The 22,311-nt window shown below is 33.5% G+C and overlaps 1 protein-coding gene across 6 annotated transcripts in view; it reads right to left on the reverse strand.

Annotated features, from left to right (window-relative positions):
• LOC140449620 (uncharacterized) overlaps positions 1–20,666 on the reverse strand; it is a 58,548-nt gene extending 37,882 nt beyond the window's left edge. For 4 of the 6 annotated variants that reach the window (XM_072542859.1, XM_072542858.1, XM_072542856.1 and 1 more), the window contains exons 1-2: positions 20,286–20,424; positions 3,582–4,116 (exon numbers count right to left, since the gene is read on the reverse strand). In XM_072542859.1, coding sequence (XP_072398960.1) covers positions 3,582–3,774 — 193 coding nt within the window. In that variant the 5' untranslated portion in view covers positions 3,775–4,116; positions 20,286–20,424. Of the gene's footprint in view, positions 1–3,581; positions 4,117–11,517; positions 13,878–20,285 lie in introns of those variants that run through there. The other 2 variants (XM_072542854.1, XM_072542857.1) reach the window with 2 other exon arrangements.
• Between the last annotated feature and the right edge of the window lie 1,645 nt (positions 20,667–22,311).

The following is a 22,311-nucleotide window of genomic DNA, read 5'->3' on the forward strand; positions in this document are numbered from 1 at the left end:
GTTACCGGTGTCGCTAAAACGCCGAACTGCTCTTTGAACCGAAGATCGACTAACACCCAACATTTCAGCTGCATAATATTGGCTACGACCATCTTGGACTAAAGTCACCGCCCTTGCAGCATCTGTCGGAGTTAGAGACATTTAGGAAGGATAATTAAATAAAAATATAACACGTTTTGAAAATAAAATCACTACACTAGTATGGTTGTTGAATTAAAAACAACATTCAATAAATATCTACTTGCTTCAGACCCTTTTTGACAAAAATCTGAAATACCAATTTGTTTTAAGAAATATAAAAAGCAATATTAAAAATATTATTTTATTTCTCGTATACGAGGGTACACCTAAATTTACATATGTAATTTAATGTCTCTAAAATTATACAACTTCAAATAAATAAGAAATAAGGAATGGATCGATTTTTTTGCACCTGAGTGTAGTTATATTATAATTATAGTCAGCACAAAATTATACCGGACCTTTTTTTTATAACTTTTAACATACTAAATTACATATCAAATAATTTTTATTTATTAAACAGATCAGTGCAGATCGATCTTATAGGTATCGTATCTTAGACAATTATAAATGCTTTAATATACTTACAGGAATTATTTTAAAGTAGAGAAAACTTTAGTTTTGGCTGTAAATAAATAATTTCTAAAAAAAATGCTTTACACTATCAAAACACGATCTAACGATTCAGAAATCAAACGATTAACAAACCAAAAAAACAGTTTTGCACAATAACTACCGAGACTTTTCATACGACAGATGACGAAAGTGCGTGCCTGCTAGCCCAAGAGAGATGACTAAGATAATTTGATAATTTATGGCCAATAGGAAGGCGTTTGTCATGTGCAGACTCAAATATCACGCGGTGACTTGTGTTTATTCTGTCCGAAGCTCGAAGTTGAATTTACTTTAGGCTTGGTTGAAGAAATACATTTGTATAGATCGTGCAAATTGTATTAATAAAAAAGTAGGTATTAGTGTTTTACACACTGCTCCAAGAAATTAACGCACTAATTACTATTTTTAGAAAATTATTGCCAATTTAAATAAACTGTAGTATTGTAGCATGTAATAAATTCCTTAACTATCAAATATTTAAGGTATTAAAATTTATCTAATACGCCCCTGGGCCAAGTATAAAATATTGCTCTCTGTGTTTATATCCCAAATTCCAGTTACCACTACAAATAATTCATATAATACATGTTAGTCCTGAAATTTTAAAAGCAAGCATAAAGGACTTATTCCATTTCAAAAAGGGATATTGCTTACTAAAATCTTTCAACAGCTGGCACAGAAAACTTTATCTCAACTTGAGAATACCACGATACCACTTGAGGTACTCCTATGTCTCAGTAGGACACACATATATAAGATTAAGAGAAATGAACAGACAGATTAGTTTCAGTAACTATTAAAGAAAACTCCACAAAAATATGCCAAAGTTTGTTAACTTTAAGAAATAAATTTTAATAATGTAGTATAAAATATTCAATAAATTTTTATTATGAATTGTCGGTTGGATTCATTACTGAAACATTGTAAATTAAGCTAATGTTAATTAAGCTAAATATATATTCGATTGCCTATATATTTGATATTAACCGACTAACAGCACATGCGTTAGTGTTCTAATAGAAACTTAGCTTCGCGCGTGACATCACACAGTGCGAGAGAAATAGAGCTAGTGTGCGCACTAGCATACATTTGTGTATCGTGAATAAGATAATAAAAAAGCTGTCAAACGCAGGAACTATAAACACGAATGAAATACAAATAATAGGATATGCGGACCATATAACCATAGTAGCAACAGATAAAAAGGCATTAAAGAAAACCTTCCAAGAAATAGAAAACGAAGCCAAACTGAGATAACTGGAAATAAATGAAAATAGAACAAAATATATGAACGTAAGCAAGAAAAAGAAGGCACAAATGACATAACTGACAATAGATGCACACAGTTTTGAAGAGATTGAAACATTCAAATATTTGGGAGTACTAGTCAACAGAAGAAATGAAAGTGAAGATATAAAAAGAAGAATTGAAGCTGGAAATACAGCGAAAAGAGAAAAATGGAAAAAAAGTAATGCAGTTTTAGGGAGAAAGAAAGTTATAAAACAAGAGCAAGGTGATCATGGAAAGATGAAACAAGGATCTAAAACACAGTCGGGATCAATAGACTCTGTAACTGGAGAAGCAGTTTTAAGAGTTACTAATTGGAGTTAAAGTCCCCATAAGTGAAGACGCTCCCTGTATTTTCTGTGACGAGTTGTATTCAACTGATAGGAAAGGAGAACTATGGGTTTAATGTGTGAAGTGTGGGCTCACAATGAGTGTGCTGGCTGTGAAATCGAACATTATATTTGCCATTTCTGTAAATGAAAACGTGTATAGACTATTTTTATGAAATTTAAATTTTTAAGTAAGAAATGTACTTAAAATACTGTTTAAACCATTAATAGTTTGTTTAGAAAATAGTGACGATTGTTCTTGATACTGATTTTTTCTCTCCTCTAGGCCCGTTTGATCCAAAAGATCTGTGTTATCACTAAAGCTTACTGTGTTTGCTACCCATTATTATTTCCTACAACCCAGTGTAGAACATTTGCACCCTGAACAAATTCTTAGGATTTCTCTTACTTGTGTAAGCCTGGTAAACATTCCTATTACCATTTTCAGTTTATTCCTGCTCTCATATAGAGCAGTTCTTCTTCTGTTCTTTCTCAGATCTACCTCTTTTCAACTTTACGAACTGTATCCTTTGGTCCTTTCAGTGTCACAGCTGGTATGTTTGCTTCGTTTGATCCTTCTTTAGCAAATTGATCTGTATTTGGTTACCTTAGATGCCCTGGTACTGATGATTGGTCTAGTCTCCCAAACTGTTCAGTTCTCTGATGCAGTCCCAAACCAATCTGGAGTTCATTTAGTCAATAACTGGATCTGCTCCCTCATTAGTTCTTCTTGCACATTGTAGTATTGCATAAATTTCTGCTTGGAAAACAATGTAATTTCTAGCCAAGACTAAGTTTTCACTAATTCTTGGATTTTTGGAGTATGTGGAAAAGCTGTCTTGTTGAGACTGTCATAAATAATTTTCAGGTATATCTAGGTTATGAACATTATTGCAAAAGTAGAACAAAGTTAATTTTGAAAAAAATGTAAATGTCTGGGCACTGTTAAATTATGATGGAAGAAATAGTGACATAAGTGTATTTTTAACAATTCCTGCCCATGCATTTACTTTTTGGGTATAAGTAGCGTGATATTGTCTCTTCTAGTGAGTATGAGATAGTGTAGACTTTCATAAGGTGACAGATTAACCTAAAAAATTCTTCATCTATTGCTTGTCTTATAGAAAACGCAACTTTTTTAATAGAAAGTAGCAGATATGCTCCTTTGTTTTGATTTCAATAAATGACCCTGAACAAATTTTAAATTTAGAACAAGTGTAGGAAGTGATTGAGAACCAACATTCCAAACCATGTTTGGATTTTATGTTACAACTCTTAAAATAAATGCCCTACCCTATAATTTTTACTTTACCTAATCTATTTACTTACCATCATCTTCTTTTATTTCAGCTTTTATAGGACATTTCTTAACATCTAAATAATCAAATGTATCACTTGTGCTTTCCCTGATAGGTTCCTCCTTAATTTCAATTTTAAAGGTATCCTCTAGAACTTCATCATCTATTTCTCTTTTACAAGTCGTCTCACCAACTTCTTGTTTTACTTCAGTTTGATTAAACATGATTTCATATGTTTCAATAATATCAAAAAATTTAGACGTCTATATTCTTATTCTTTGGTAATCTGTTTTACTATACTATTCTATAAACGAAGAATATAGATAAAAAATATAGAAGAATCTTTCGCGTCTATATTCTTTGCTTTTGCTTTCACTGACATTTTTTAGCGTCGGCAAAGGTTATACACAAAACAACAATAAACAATGAGATGTTGACATAGAAAAACCGAACACATGGGAACACGATGTGTTGGGTTGTTCTCTGATGTTGAGTTGAAGTTGATCGTGATTTTAGTTCCATATTTGTACCACTAGGGAGCGGTCATGTCAGCACTATTACTGCTTCTAAAATAAGAAAGAGTGGGAGTGAGTGGGGCAACAAATGCAACTTTAGACATTTTTATAAATGTAGATGCCGCGTAGTAGTAGAAAACATTAAATTTTTGCGTTTTATAAAATTTTCCGAAGAAAATAAAAAATTATTTTAAATTTTAATAAACGAATCTTTTTAGAAAAAATATGATTCAAATTTTAAATTTAAATATGTACAAATTTACAAATAATAAACCTAATTAAAACTCTCTTCTTGTAAACTATAAATAAAATTAATTAAAAGTCAATTACCGAGAGAGAAAGCTGAAAAGGTTGTCAGGTGATTCGATCAAAAAACAATGGCAAAATCGCGACTGGGACATGGACCACAGCAACTCCCAAGAAAACCAAATCAGCAACACCCGAGGATAAAAAGAGACTTCGGGAGAATACCATTACCCCCTCGTAACAGAGTTGCTACGAAACCAAGGGGCTCTAACAAGAAGACTAGGTCATAAAGCACCGTGGCAAAAGTATTCAGAATGGTGGTAGCACACAGACACCATCCTGATACTCAACTAGATCGGGCTCAAGCAAATTTGATCATTAACAAACTGGAGCAAGCACAAGATGAAGTTCCTATTGGAGATCAAATTGAACTTCTAAAGTTCCATAAAACATCGTTTAGAGAAGGGACCCTGTGGGTGAACTGTGTTAACGAGTATACAAAAAAATGGATGACTGAAGTGGTAAAGACTATTGAGGACCTGTGGGAGGGCCTCATGGTCCTCACTCACGTTCCCGAGAAAGAGCTTGATGAAGAAACCATCAGGGTCCGTTTAAAGGGGCAAAATCAAGACCTTAACACAGAAGACTGGTTGTGAACTCTGTGCCACAGACTGAACGACAGTAAAAATAAGGGTCATATGGTCATATAGAGGGAGGAGTTATGAAGGAGATAGTTCGCAGATCACCATACCTCCCATATGATGATCCCGAACAACCATCGAGTTCTTGCGTCTATATTCTTTACTATAAACATAGATAAATAATATAATATTAGGCTATAAATATAAACTAATCTCAAAAAAAAAATACATTTCCACTATATTTGTTATTTGTTTTTTTTTTTGGTTTCGATTATATAAGCATTTACCCAATGATGTATTTATTATAAGTCATTGCATTTATCCAATAGGACTTTTCATCAAAAAATAGAGTCAGCCATTTTTTTCGAACAGACATTTTGTAAATAAACAGGTTAGGTTAGTAATATAAATAATATAGAATTAATATAAAAAATACCAAAGAAAGCCTAGTTATTGAAAAAAAAAATAAAGTGCCACAATCAGCAAATCAATTTTTTTAATCGATTATTATTATGATTCCTGTACGAAATGGAAGAACGAAGCGGTGTTATTATGGAATATGTAAAGATCACTTTACAGTTCATCGCTTTACAGCTTATCGCAAGGAAACATGCAAAATTTCTTGCATGACTAACTTTCATTTATGTGCGATTTTACAGCTTGCAATGCAATTAATGTTGAAATATTTACCCTTATATATAAGGTTCTTAAAATGTTGATCCTTAATCTAACTTATAAACTTTTTGTTTTTTTTTATTACTTATTTCTGTTTATTTACCACTATATAGTAAATCTTGAAATGCAAAGACCATAGATAGATAAATAAAATACGAGTAGTGTATACAGGAAAATAGGCAACTCAATATATAAATTTCGTTCATTAGCACCACTTGCGAGTAGGGTCATCACTAATCGTCATTTGGCGGGAAATTCAAATAGACAGCCCTTACCCCATACACTTTAGCGCCTCTTGCGGGCTATTTCGTTACTAAATAAAATTTACTGGAAAATTGAAAATAGATGAAATAATCTCACATATATTATTTGAAAATAAAAGGATAGGTATATAAAAAAAGCACAAGTTTTTCTAAATATACGTGTATTTATTTGTTGTTTCAGATAAAACAGTTATAAACTAATTACATAATATTTATTACATTGATATTATCAGAAACAAATGTTAAATACTATTATTGTTTGCCTCCTGAAAATTTTTAAAATTAACGCTTCTACCAGGGAGCCATTCAAACAATCTTTTAAAAATAATTCGCACCATTTGTTACTGGAAATGACATTTCTAATGGCTAATTTCTGATTATTAATTTGGACAATCCAAATTTGACATAACTGCAATATATAAAATCATATTATTAATAAAATATTATTGTTCATTAATTTAGAACAAGAAAATAGTTTAAGTTTCATTGACAACTTATTATCATCATCCATGGAATCCTATGCATTTTTGTGATTTTTCCATGATTTGTACACAACGGTACAAAACAATAATTCACCATGTTTAGTTTTTTTACTAGCACAATACAAAAATTCTTTCCTACAATAGGTAACTAAAACTAAACTTTAAAAACTGAGTAACCAAATTAAATTAAAATTACTAGGAATAAATACAACCGAAAGTTAAAGATAATTTTAGGTGGGAAATTGGATTCTCGAGAATAAGGTTTCATTTCGTAATTATTTCACCGTAAATAGGTTGCAGCCACAGACCACTAATAACGTTGCAGCGCACAGGTTGAGGTAAATAATGATAAAACACATTACTTGATATAGAACAATACACTACATGAAAGTACAAACTGATTATAGCTGCAAATGTCAAACATGGATTAAAAAATTTCGGTTTAGCAGTGTTGGCATATTTTTGTATTGTATAAGCTGTATGCTTCAAATATAAAGAGATAAAGCTTTCGAAAAGTACATTTTGATTATATTATGTTATTAATTCTGCAATTTTTGATTTATATAAAAATCGGTTGCCTGTAAAGTCGGTTTTACGGGCGAAGATTTTACGTGACAACGTCTTTTTCTCGGTAGAATATTTATTGATATGAATATTATTAAATTGCACAATAGGAACAAGGAATTGAATGAAAATAAGAATTGCACAAATTTTAACTATAGAAATATATTTTGTTTACTAAAACATTGTACATGTAAACTTAAACTTAACTAATTTCTATTTGAGTGATTTTGTTGAGGATAGGACGATGATAGGAGAAATATGAAATGAAAGGAAGTGTTTCTGCTGTAATGTGTCTTGAACGCCAAGAACGCTCGAGAAAGACAGAGACACAAGCACGCACCGATTCAACGCGCCTAATTCTCTAGTGCTGCACGCGCAGCGGACCGATCATGTTTGAGTGGGAGAGAGACGCAAGGCATTCGCCGGTCCGGCGGGCCTCTCTCTCGTTCGGTGACTCATCGTAACAGACGTGAGCGGGCGTTACACTTTTTCATGAATGACTCCGAGCCACAACCTAATTTAAGACGTTGTCACGTCAAAACAAGAATTACTAAATATTTGTTTCGTTGAAGATTAATTGCAGTTAATAATTGAAAATTAAGTATAATTTTGTTGCATAATAAAATAAAATTGAAAGCTATAAATCAACGGAAGATCTGTCATTACTTTTGACACAATATACATTGCGGAATTAAGCCTTGTTTAATTATTTTATTTGTGACACCTCGAGATTGTGTTAGCTATCCGTTTCCAGATTATGGCCAAGACTTCTTCTTCTTCTTAAAGTTCCATCTTCTATCGGAGGTTGGATATCATAACGGCTATGGTCACTTTGTTGGCTGCTGCTCTGAAAAGTTGTAGTGAACTACAGTTAAACCATTCTCTAAGGTTCTTCAGCCAGGAGATGCGTCTTCTTCCTTGCATAATAATTCTCAGCAGCTCATATTTTTCTCCTCTGGTTATGTGACCCAAATACTCTAGTTTTCTTCTTTTTATGCTGTTCATAATTTCTAACTCCTTAGATGGCCAAGACTATTATGTTATAAATCCGTGTCAATTGTTAATAAGTAAATTATGGCATTTCAAACTGTGGAAAAATCAAACTTCCTAGTTCTAAAAAGTCCCCTAGACTTGCAGAGAAAATGGCACCAAACACCAAACTGATTATCGCGCAATTGCAAGAAGTTGCAGGAAATAATCAGCTGGCGACATACTGAGCATTCCTTTAGGCAACTTTCTTGCGTCTTGCAGGTATAACTGCAAGTTGTAAAAGTTGACTACACTCCAAGAGAGTGATACAGGCTCTAAATCATTTAAAGACCATACTTATTTTATAAGTTTTCTAAAGTCTTCATTAAATAAAAAATATTTGTTTATAAACGTATGACGTATATCTTATACGTCATGTGAAAAGTCCTATTCGCGAGGAACCGCAAAGTGAGCGTCGCCTGGTGGTAGATTTCAAAAGCATCCGCTTCGGGAAAACCTTGAAATTGTCATTAATTTGTATAATGTATACATAATAGCGACCGGTTTATATTGTAATTAACAATGACTTCGACTTCAAAAAACTATTGCAGTGTTCATCCTATTATAATTCACAAAAAAAATACATACATAAGTTTCTGCTGGACGAGAATATGAGAAAAGTTTGGCAATGCATTTTTCGAATTGGCAAACCTATAACCAAGTACATGTCTGTGCAGGTTACATTTTACTGAGAACGATTATTTTCCAAAACTGTTGATTAAAATATTATTCATATTTTAATATATTTAATTTACTTTATAGTAACACCTGAAACTTAATTGAGAACACTGAAGAAAAATGCTGTTCCATCAGCTAAATTGCCCCAAAGGTCTCATGAAGGTTGTTCGGTGTTATTAGTAGCAAACGTAAGGCGTAATTTACAAAATATAACGTGGCCGGCTCCAAAAACTGCCTCTGCCGACCTTGCAACCACAAAAATAATTGAGATTATTTTTTTCAGAAAACAAACATTTAATTTTATTTTTATTCAGGTTTGGGAGTCAATTGCCGTATGTATAAACTCGAATCACAAACAAATAAACTTTGAAGAACGTACATACTCCAAATTTAAGGCTGATTTATAAACTTTACGTTGACGCTGACTATCATAGATATACTATTTATAAAATTTCGGTTGGCGTTGAAGATCATTTCTAACCTTACATTTTTGATTTGGTATTATTAATTTTTGCTTGAAAATTAATACAATGGAAAATGAAAATGCTCGGCCTTTGTTAGGTTCAGTGGCACGATACACGATACTTTGTATTCGAGCAGCACTGAGCCTTCGAAATAAAAGACGTCAATACAAACGGACGCCCATTAACCAGAACAGAAAGACAAGAGGTAATTTTAATTATACAAATATAAAAAACTGGGATACATAGCAGTTTTTTAAATATACCTAGATGCAGATTCCAGTATTCGAAAAATTACTGCAAATGGTAAAACCAAAAATAAATGTATTCTATCACTCTGATGGAGTTAATAATATATAGGGAATATAATTAAACTATCTAAACTATTTCACTTTATAAACACGTGGAAATACAAACATAAACAAATAATTTAGTTTGATTTGTTTGACAAACCTTGTCACTTTTTCGGTATCGCTATTGGCTGCAATGACAAAGATACAGTTTTTTGTATGTTCTGTGATCGTGACTACAATCACAGAAGGGTTGGTGTATTCTGCGCTACAACGGCCAACGGCAAAAGATAAAGTTGGTTCATCTTGAACGGAACCGAACGCCAACGCCAACGGAAACGATGTTTATAAATATACATACGAGTTTCCCTTTTCACAATGTTGTAACGCGAACGTCAGCGCCAGTGCCAACGTAAAGTTTATAAAGCAGCCTTTACTTTGACAAAACACGTGTTAATGATTTATATTAAACGTTTTATAGCTTCGAGATCAAATTAGAAAATGATTTGTTTTCCCGAAGTGATCGTCCATCTTTCAAATTTTGAGCGCTCCCTGTCGGAATTGGCTATCGCGAATACATGTAAGTTATGCGGGTCTTTTTTTAGGCCCATCGAGTTAGAATCTAGGGAGAAGCTATTATGAGCATATTAACGTATATATTAAAAACGGCGTCAGAAGGTGTGTTTAACGATCATACCAATATGGCGGTGGGATCAGGACCAGACTCAATAATATTAAAAACACTATACAATTATGATTAGTTATTCAGAAGATTTAAACATAATCTAAAAAAGTGCAATTTATTTTTAATAAACTATGATTTCATCATCAGCTTGGTGCTACAGCCCTTAGAGGGCCTCGACCTTCTCAAGTTTTCTACGCCATTCTATTCTGTCCCCCGCTTGCATTTTCCAGTTGCCGACTCCGATCTTCTCGGCATCTTGTGTTACCCCGTCCACCTCAGCTTTGGTCTACCCCGTCTTCTCATTCCCACGGGTTGCGCTGTTAGAATCTTTTTTATCATGTTTGACTCAGGGGCCCGGGCTACATGTCCTGTCCACTGCAGGCGGTTTCGCTTAATTATAGTGGTAATATCTTTACCACCAAACGTATGCTTGTAGATATTCTGCAGTTCAAAGTTATATATATATATATATATATATATATATATATATATATATATATATATATATATATATATATATATATATATATATATACTAAATCCTATTCTCGACGGTTTCGATCTTGCTGCAACTTCACCCTTTCATATCTCTACACATCCTCCGTGGCATAAACAATTTCCGAATGTCAATACCTCCCTTTGCTCTTTCAATAAACATGATACTCCTAAAACTATAATTAAACAATCGTTCCTAGACATACTTAATAGAAATCAGTTTCATAAAGTTCTTTATACAGATGCCTTTAAAAATGATGTAGGGGTGAGTAGTGCTGTTATTTTCTCTTTCAGCACTACAAAACGTTTGTAGTGTATACACTGGAGAACTATATGGTATCATCGAGGCTTTTCGTATGTTGGAACCAACTGACCGCAATGAAGCGATTTGCACAGACTCCTTATCATCAATACAAGTAATCAAAAACATGTTCTCAGATAATCCTCTGGTAAATTTAATACATGACATATATAATAAACTTACGGTCCATGGAGTAATTGTCACTATTGTCTGGGCACCTTCACATGTAGGTCTTGCAGGAAATGAAGCTGCAGATGTAGCCGCAAAAGAACTTCTACTTTGGATATACCTATATCAAATATCCAGCTGCATAATGATATTAAAAAAAATGTTCAAAAAGCGTATATATAAGCTAACTGGAACACAACTTCGAGTCACTTACAAGATATACAACCAGTTATACCTTCCTTAGAGCTACCACCTATGCCCAGAAGACAGAAGGTTAGTCTAAGAAGATTAAGAATCGGTCACACTTGGCTTACACATGGTTTTCTCATAGCATCTACCGATTCACCTGCATGCGATCTTTGCGGCAGTCCCTTAACCATCAAGCATTTTCTTACAGAATGTCCACATCTTTCTACTAAAAGAAAACACCAGTTGGGAGGTAATATGGAAGAAATGTTGAATGAAACTAAGAAATATGCAAGTCTGTTTAAATATTTAAAAGACATTCAAGTGCTTTATGAACTCTGAATTGAAATTATGTATAACAGTTAAATTGTATTATGTATTCATATTCAGAGTCACTCATCATAGCGTCATTTAAAATCACCACGTTCACCATCACTACTATGCTCTCTCACCTGATATTTTAAAAGTCTTTTGTTTGGTGCAAATTTCACATTCAAACGGTTTTTCACCAGTATGCACTCTCATTTGCGCTTTTAAATGTTGTTTCATTGAAAATTGTCTGGTACAAACCCCACATTAAAATGGTTTTTCACCAATATGCACTGCCATATGCGATTTCAAAAAGTGTCTTGTTGAAAATTGTTTGGTGCAAATTTCACATTTAAATGGTTTTTCACCAGTATGCACTGCCATATGCGATTTCAAAAAGTGTCTTGTTGAAAATTGTTTGGTGCAAATTTCACACTTAAATGGTTTTTCACCAGTATGCACTGCCATATGCGATTTCAAAACGTATTTTGTTGAAAATTGTTTGGTGCAAATACCACATTTAAATGGTTTTTCATTACTATGCACTGTCATATGTCTTTTTAAATGATCCTTAGTTGAAAATTTTTTAGTGCAAATTCCACATTCAAATGGTTTTTCACCAGTATGCACTCTCATATGCGCTTTTAAATGTTGTTTCAATGAAAATTGTTTGGTACAAACACCACATTCAAATGGTTTTTCTCCAGTATGCACTCTCATATGCTCTTTTAAATATTGTTTCATTGAAAATTGTCTGGTACAAAACCCGCATTCAAATGGTTTTTCACCAGTATGCACTCTCATATGCCCTTTTAAATGTTGTTTCATTGAAAATTGTCTGGTACAAATCCCGCATTCAAATGGTTTTTCACCAGTATGCACTCTCATATGCGCATTTAAATGTTGTTTCATTGAAAATTGTCTGGTACAAACCCCACATTCAAATGGGTTTTCACCAGTATGCACTCTCATATGCGCTTTTAAATGATGTTTCATTGAAAATTCTCTGGTACAAACCCCACATTCAAATGGGTTTTCACCAGTATGCACTGCCATATGCGATTTCAAAACGTGTTTTGTTGAAAATTGTTTGGTGCAAATACCACATTTAAATGGTTTTTCATCACTATGCACTGTCATATGTCTTTTTAAATGATCCTTTGTTGAAAATTTTTTAGTGCAAATTCCACATTCAAATGGTTTTTCACCAGTATGCACAATCATATGCGCTTTTAAATGTTGTTTCATTGAAAATTGTTTGGCACAAACCTCACATTCAAATGGGTTTTCACCAGTATGCAATGCCATATGCGATTTCAAAACGTGTTTTGTTGAAAATTTTTTGGTGCAAATTTCACATTTAAAGGATTTTTCACCAGAATGCACTCTCATATGCGCATTTAAATGTTGTTTCATTGAAAATTGTCTGGTACAAACCCCACATTCAAATGGGTTTTCACCAGTATGCACTCTCATATGCGCTTTTAAATGTTGTTTCGTTGAAAATTCTCTGTTACAAACCCCACATTCAAATGTGTTTTCACCAGTATGCACTCTCATATGTTCTTTTAAACGTTGTTTCATTGAAAATTGTCTGGTACAAACCTCGCATTCAAATGGTTTTTCACCAGTATGCACTCTCATATGCACTTTTAAATATTGTTTCATTGAAAATTGTTTGGTACAAACCTCACATTCAAATGGGTTTTCACCAGTATGCACTGCCATATGCGATTTCAAAACGTGTTTTGCTGAAAATTGTTTGGTGCAAATTTCACATTTAAATGGTTTTTCACCAGTATGCACTCTTATATGCTGTTCTAAATGTTGTTTCATTGAAAATTGTCTGGTACAAACGCCGCATTCAAATGGTTTTTCACCAGTATGCACTCTCATGTGAACTTTTAAATGATGCTTCATTGAAAATTGTTTGGTACAAACCTCACATTCAAATGGGTTTTCACCAGTGTGCACTGCCATATGCGATTTCAAAACGCGTTTTGTTGAAAATTGTTTGGTGCAAATTTCACATTTAAATCGTTTCTGATCACTATGCACTGTCATAATAATATGTGTTTTTAAATAATCCTTTCTTGAAAATTTTTTTGAGCAAATCCCACATTCAAATGGTTTTTTACCAGTATGCACTCTCATATGCGATTGTAAAGTTTTCTTCATTGAAAATTGTTTGGTGCAGATTTCACACGTAAAAGGTTTTTCCCAAGTGTGTATCCTCATATGTAGTTCTGAACGATAATTGTTTGACAATGGTTTGTCACTCCTATCGTGATTTTTTAATAGGCCACTGGCATTAGATGTCATATCTTTGCAAGAGAAACCTAAAATGAGAATTACCTGTTAAATCAGAATTACTTAATTAAATGAAAATTAATAATGTATCTATAGTTGCAGAAAATATATCTAGGCTGAGTTGAAGAAATATGTATATGTTGCAGTTATACAAACGGTTTTCATGGATTTCCACTCAATCAGCTAGAAAACTCGATAAGTAGTCTTAATAATATTAATAATTTTATAACATCCAGTATGAATCAGGAGCAGTCGAATTTACAAATATTATCAAATGATGCTTTAAAAACAGATAAACAAAGTAACTCATTAAATTCTCATGAGCCAGAAAAAAGCTGACCTGTATATTTATATGATAAAACTGATTTAGGGCCATTTCACATCTTAATTGAAAACAATGATACAAATTTTACAGCCAAATTAAATGCAGTTAAGATAGGTGAAATATTATTTACCTTACACCCAGAAATTGATAATTATATTAAAAAAATTAATAAAATTGGACGAAACCGGATTAGGATAACATTATATATATTATGCATAGATGATAATAATTTGATATACAAAAATGATGGCTCTCCTACTTTCTTTAGGAACTTTTCGAAATCGGCAATAGACCTGACCATTTGTACTCCTGAATTCATCTGATCACTTGGAAAACATTTCACGACCTATTCGGTTCAGACCATGCACCTATAAGGGTTGAATTAGAGAATCAGCGTGGTAAGACTCCGTCCTAACTGTATTCATTAAAAAAAAAATAAAAGAAAAATGTAATGGCAGCTAATCTGAAAAGCTCAACGTAGGTGGCGCTTGTGTAGTTGGAGGTCACGTCAACTCTTCAAATCAATTTACTTGTAAGTAAATATTGCGTTTATTTGGCTGTGTGAATTTAATTGGAGAAAATAAAATGCCTCAATGTTGTTTTGTGCCTTTGTGCTCATCGAGAACATCAGGGCACAAGTTTCCCAAAGATATTCTGATGACAAAAAGTGGATTCTAGCAATAAGAAGGGATAAATATGTGTAGTTGCAGCCATATTTACTAAGAATTTAACAGGGAAATCCCTGTAGTTCGCCATAGGTATAACATATTAAAATGAGATAAAGACTTCTGTTGTATGTTTTTATAGTAAATTAATTTAATATACTAACATACAAAAGAAGTCACCATTGTTTCGTTACATGACTGTATTAGCTCAAACCCAAATACAAATACTTCATTATAAAACTCAGATGAACATAAATATTTTTATTTTGGTCTGAGCTATAGAAATAAAACATTAAGAAGATGATTAATATAGTTTACCTTTCGATAAGGGCTTCCTTTTTTCCAGTAACTTTGGCATTGTTTCTCCTTAATTCGTTTTTTAACGCACAAACAGTCCAAGATCCGTATTTTCCTGCCATAATTTACTATTTATTAAATCGTGAACAAAAACACCATATACAAACTTCACGAACTGTCATAACATTAACCATAGATAAATAATATTATATGACATTGACCCCCAACTACACTAGCGCCGCCAAGCGGGAGCAACGGCGTACATCATCATCATCATCATCAGTGGTGCTACAGCTCTAGTTGAGCCTTGACCTTCCCCAGTCTATTTCGCCAGTCGTTTCTGTTCATCGCCAACCGTTGCCAATTTGCCGCGCCGATTTTCCTTGCGTCCTCGTCCACACCGTCCCTCCATCTCAGTCGTGGTCTGCCTCTACTCCTATTTCCCACTGGGACCGATAATAGAGTTCGTCTGGGTGGGTAATTTTCATTTGCTCTTGACACATGTCCAGCCCATCTAAGCCTACCTATTTTTATGAAGGATATTACATCTCGACCATTTACTATTTTTTTATACTTCTCGTACAATTCGAAATTATATCGCCTTCTCCAAATACCATTCTGACAGAATGCGCCCATTATTCTTCTTAGTATCTTCCTTTCGAAGACGAGCAGAAGATTTGCGTCTGTTTTGGAGATGGTCCATGTTTCTGACCCATATGTCAGCACTGGTAGGATGAGTGTTCTATATATTATTAGTTTGGTTTTCTGGCTTAAATTTCTGTTTTTTAGCTGCTTGCTTAGTCCAAAATAACATTTGTTTGCTAGCAGTACCCTCCGTTTTACTTCTTCAGATGTGTCATTATCGTTTGTTATGAGAGAACCCAAATATGTAAACTTATTTACTACCTCAAAATTATATTGGTCTATACTGAAGTTTTCTTCGGCGTTTCTAGCTCTATCTCTGTTATTTGGAATAGATGCTAACATTTTGGTTTTTTCCTCGTTTATTTTAAGGCCCATATTTTGTGCGGCTGTCAAGAAGGTGGAAGTCATCTCTTTAAGTCCTCGTGTAGTACGTGCGATCAAATCCAGATCGTCAGCGTAAGCCATAATCTGCGTTGATTTATTAAAGATTGTTCCCCTATTGTGTAACTCGGCATCTCTTATAGTCTTTTCTAACGCTATATTAAAGAGAAGGCACGCCAGCGCGTCTCCCTGCCGTAACCCTGCATATGTTTCAAACGCTTGTGACATATCGCCTTGTATTTGCACTCTGCAGATCACTTTAGCCATAGTTGTTTTTACGAGCCTTATTAATTTATGGGGAATGTTAAGTTCATTCATGGCTTCGTATAATTTACCTCTTAGGACGCTATCATACGCTGACTTAAAGTCCACAAAGAGATGGAACGTGTCAATATTAAATTCATTGGTTTTTTCTAAGATTTGACGTAGCACAAAAATCTGGTCAATTGTTGACCTACCTGGCCTAAAACCGCTTTGATACTCACCAAGGATTTCTTCCACGTACGTACTTAAACGGCTGTACAGGGTGTTGGAGAATATTTTGTACATTGTATTCAGAAGAGTTACACCCCTATAATTTTTACATTCCAACAAATCTCCCTTTTTGTGCAGTGGACATATGATTCCAGTGCACCATTCCTCTGGCATTTGTTCTTCTTCCCAGACTTTGACTATTATGTTGTGAATTTGGTGCATAATGCTGTTACCTCCATGTTTGATGAGCTCTGCGGAGATACAATCCACTCCGGGGGACTTGCTATTTTTGAGTCGTGAGATTGCGTCTTTCACTTCAAATATTGAAGGAGGTTCTACGTGAGTGTTATTTCTTGGTTTTTGGGGTGACGCATCATTTTCCACTTCGGTACCAAGTAGTTCTTTGAAGTGCTCAACCCATCTGCTTTGTACTGCGTCAGCGGTATATACTGACTATATGTCCATTTTTGTCTCTACACATCGTCAGCCGTGGTTTAAATTCTTTTCTTGTCTTATTTAGGATATTATAGAACTTTCTAGTTTCATTTTGCCCCTTTAATGATTGAAGCTCTTACATAATCTGGTTTTCGAAGGTCCGCTTTTTCCTTTGATGTATGCGTTTTTCCTCCTTCCTAAGATCTTTGTACATTTGCTCCTTATCCCGTGTTCTTCTTTGTTGCATAAGTTTATATGCATAATATTTTCTTTTAGTGATATCTTCACATTCATCGTCGAACCAACTGTTGCGTGGAGTGGATTCTTCTGGTCCTAGGACGTTGTTTGCCGCTTCCTTAATTGTTCTTCTTCTACATATATCCCATTGCTCGCTAGCTGTTAAATTCTCATCTGTTGTGCTTTCATGTTCAAGGTAATTTTGATACCTTTCTAGTGCACGGGGCTCTTTCAAGAGTTTTAAATTGTAGCGAGTACTTTTCTTGCCCTTTTCTTTTACGTAGCTACGTTCTAGCGTACATAGCTGCCATTAAGATAAGTATGCGAATGTAATGAATGTCAATTTTGACAAATTAATAATTTTCATGTTGTATATAAATTGTATATTGTATGTTGTATATAAAATGTATTCTTAAAGTTCCTAGTAGAAGCAACAGACAATCAGAAATCTTTTCAGTGCCATTTCACCACACTAATTATGGTATCAATGAACCAACTACACGATTGGTCCGGAGTGCTAATAGCCTACCAAGACAAATGGATATTTTTGACTCCAAAATTAGTTTGTTTAAAAAACAACTAAAAAGTATCTTACAATAAGTTTGTTGTACATCTATATTATTCTTATATGTTTGTATTATTCTGAGGTGTTTGTTATTTTAATAATTTATTGTTGTTAAGGTGTAACTTTGTAAAACTTGTGATTGTTATTTTAATAATTTATTGATTGTAAGATGTAACTTTGTAAAAATTGTAAGTAAATGGATGCCGTATATAAATAAATAAATAAATATTCTATTTGGTTTGTTAATCTGGATGGTTTGGAAAGCTTTTAAAAAGTAAATTTTTATATTATTTTATGGATTCTGCAATTTTATATTGTTAGCAACAATTATTAGCAACAATACAATTATTAGAAATTTTTTTGGTAATTGCCTTTTGATATGTTAGCGGATAGATTAGGCAATATAGTCAGAACCCGCAAATCACCAGTTGCCAGAGAACAACAGATGTCTTTTGTCTTTTTAACATTATTATTTACACTGACATTTTACTATTTACTTTTTTTTTTGGTAATTCTAAACTATTAATTTTTATATATCTTATTGCTTTTGATTGCATATGTTTCATTTGTAATGTAAATTTCAACACTGCCAATTACTAATATTTCGTTCTGTCAAATTCATTAGAGGCTTTCCTCACTGGGACCAAATGTGAAAAATGTCCTGGATTAAAAAATGTCCTGCATTAAACAAAACCTTCCAAGAAATAGAAAACGAAGCCAAACTGAGATAACTGGAAATAAATGAAAATAAAACAAAATACATGAACGTAAGCAAGAAAAAGGAGACACACATGACATATCTGACAAGAGATGCACACAGTTTCGAAGAGGTTTAAACATTTAAATATTTGGGAGTACTAGTCAACAGAAGAAATGAAAGTGTAGATATGAAAAGAAGGATTCAAGCTGGAAATACAGCAAAAAGAGAAAAATGGAAAAAAGTAATGCAGTTTTAGGGAGAAAGAAAGTTATAAAACAAGAGCAAGGTGATCATGGAAAGATGAAACAAGGATCTAAAACACAGTCGGGATCAATAGACTCTGTAACTGGAGACACAGTTTTAAGAGTTACTAATTGGAGTTAAAATCCCCATAAGTGAAGACGGTCCCTGTATTTTCTGTGATGAGTTGTATTCAACTGATAGGTAAGGACAACTATGGGTTTAATGTGTGAAGTGTGGGCCCACAATGAGTGTGCTGGCTGTGAAATAGAACATTATATTTGCCATTCTGTAAATGAAAATATTTTTAAGAAATTTAAATTTTTAAGTAAGAAATGTACTTAAAATACTGTTTAAACCATTAATAGTTTGTTTGGAAAATAGTGACGATTGTTCTTGATACTGATTTTTTCTCTCCTCTAGGCCCGTTTGATCCAAAAGATCTGTGTTATCACTAAAGCTTACTGTGTTTGCTACCCATTATTATTTCCTACAACCCAGTGTAGAACATTTGCACCCTGAACAAATTCTTAGGATTTCTCTTACTTGTGTAAGCCTGGTAAACATTCCTATTACCGTTTTCAGTTTATTCCTGCTCCCATATAGAGCAGTTCTTCTTCTGTTCTTTCTCAGATCCACCTCTTTTCAACTCTACGAACTGTATCCTTTGGTTCTTTCAGTGTCACAGCTTGTATGTTTGCTTCGTTTGATCCTTCTTTAGCAAGTTGATCTGTTTTTGGTTACCTTAGATGCCTTAGTACTCATGATTGTTCTAGTCTCCCAAACTGTTCAGTTCTCTGATGCAGTCCCAAACCAGTCTGGAGTTCATTTAATCAATAAATGGATCTGCTCTGTCATTATTTCTCCTTGCACATTGTAGTATTGCATAAATTTCTGCTTGGAAAACAATGTAATTTCAGGCCAAGACCAAGTTTTCACTAATTCTGGGATTTTTGGAGTATGTGGAAAAGCTGTCTTGTTGGGACTGTCATAAATAACTTTCAGGTATATATCTAGGTTATGAACATTATTGCAAAAGTAGAACAAAGTTAATTTTGAAAAAAATGTAAATGTCTGGGCACTGTTAAATTATGATGGAAGAAATAGTGACATAAGTATATTTTTAACAATTCCTGCCCATGCATTTACTTTTTGGGTATAAGTAGTGTGATATTGTCTTTTCTAGCGAGTATGAGATAGTGTAGACTTTCATAAGGTGACAGATTAACCTGAAAAATTCTTTATCTATTGCTTGTCTTATAGAAAACACAACTTTTTAATAGAAAGTAACAGATATGCTCCTTTGTTTTGGTTACAATAAATGACCCTGAACAAATTTTAAATTTAGAACAAGTGTTCCAAGTGATTGGGAACCAACTTTCCAAACCATGTTTGGATTTTGTGTTACAACTCAGCTTCTTAAAATAAATGCCCTACCCTATAATTTTTACTTTACCTAATCTATTTACTTACCATCATCTTCTTTTATTTCAGCTTTTATAGGACATTTCTTAACATCTAAATAATCATATGCATCACTTGTGCTTTCCCTGGTAGGTTCCTCAATTTCAATTTTAAAGGTATCCTGTAGAACTTCATCATCTATTTCTCTTTTACAAGTTGTCTCACCAACTTCTTGTTTTACTTCAGTTTGATTAAACATGATTTATGATTTCATATGTTTCAGTAATATCAAAGAATTTAGACGTCTATGTATATTCTTATTCTTTGGTAATTTGTTTTACTATACTATTCTATAAACAAACAATATAGATAAAAATATAGAAAAATCCTTAACTTCACTTCACTGTCATTTTTTAGCGTCGGCAAAGGTTATGTTAATGTTATTGTGTTATTGTTATATACACACACAAAACAGTGAGAAGTTGAAGTGAGTTGATCGTGATTTTAGTTTTTTATTTGTACCACTAGGGAGCGGTTATGTCAGCGCTATTACTGCTTAAAATAAGAGTGGGACTACAAATGCACCATATATTCTTTATCTATGAATGCAACTTTAGATATTTTTATATCTAAAATCTATACGCGGCATCTATTTTAGATGCCGCGTGGTCGTAGAAAACATTAAATTTTTGCTTTTTATAAAATTTTTTGAAGAAAATAAAATATTATTTTAACTTTTAATAAATGAATCTTTTTAGAAAAAATATGATTCAAATTTTAAATATAAATATGTACAAATCTACAAATCATATAATTAAAACTCTCTTCTTATAAACTATCAATCACCGAGAGAGAAAGCTGAAAAAATTGTCAGGTGTTTCGATCAAAAAACAATTCCTGATCTTGTTAGTACGCTAGAATTGCTTTTTAGCACATACGCCAAAGAATTATTTTTTACAATTTGAAAATTCGAAATTGTGAAGTATATTTTAAGTGAAAAAATAAATAAGTAATCAATAAATAACGCCTCACTAGAGCTCAACTAGGAAGATGAGAAAAAAGGCAAAATGGCTGCTGGGACATGGACCACAGCAACTCCAAAGAAAACCAAATCAGCAACACCCGAGGATAAAAAGAGACTTCGGGAGAATACCATTAACCCCTCGTAACAGAGTTGCTAAGAAACCAAGGGGGTCCAACAAGCAGAGTAGGTCATAAAGCACGGTGGCAAAAGTATTCAGAATGGTGGTAGCACACAGACACCAATGTGATACTCAACTCGGGCTCAAGCAAATTTGATCATTAACAAACTGGAGCAAGCACTTGATGAGGCTCCTATTGGAGGTCAAAATGAACTTCTGTAGTTCCATAAAACATCGTTTAGTGAAGGGGCCCTGTGGGTGAACTGTGCTAACGAGTATACAAAAAAATGGACGACTGAAGTGGTGAAGACTATTGAGGGCCTGTTGGAGGGAGCAAACTTGAATATAATTCATCCAAATAATATTCCCAAGCGCCCCATGGTCCTCCCTCGCGTCCCTGAGAAAGCTTGATTAAGAAACCATCAAGATCTGTCTAAAGAAGCGAAATCAAGACCTTAACACAGAAGACTAATTGTAATCTCTGTTCCACAGATTGAACAACAGTAAAGATAAAGGTCATAGAGGGAGGAGTTATGAAGGAGATAGTTCTCAGATCAGCATGCCTCCCATATGATGATCCCGAACAACCATCAAAGGAGTTGGAACAGTTAGTGAGAGATTGCATGAAAAATGAACTGCAATCAATCATTGGCTATGATACGAATGCCTACCATCTGACCTGTAGTACAAACACTAAACTGTTAAAAAATAGCATAAGTACCAATTTATACATAAAATTACTTTGAATTTTAATTAATGTCATCAGTTTATTTTCAATTAAGTATAAATCAGTTTAAGACTATATTGTAATAATTTCACGTTATAATCTATGGAGAAGCTATGAGCATATTAACGTGTATATTAAAAACTTAGTCGACTGCGCAATTGACCGGAAGCGGGAACGAGAACGGAAACTGAAAGCATCAGTAGATGTAGATTCACAATTAACAGTA

The sequence above is a fragment of the Diabrotica undecimpunctata genome, chromosome 9, assembly GCF_040954645.1.
Source record: "Diabrotica undecimpunctata isolate CICGRU chromosome 9, icDiaUnde3, whole genome shotgun sequence".
NCBI lineage: Eukaryota > Metazoa > Arthropoda > Insecta > Coleoptera > Chrysomelidae > Diabrotica > Diabrotica undecimpunctata.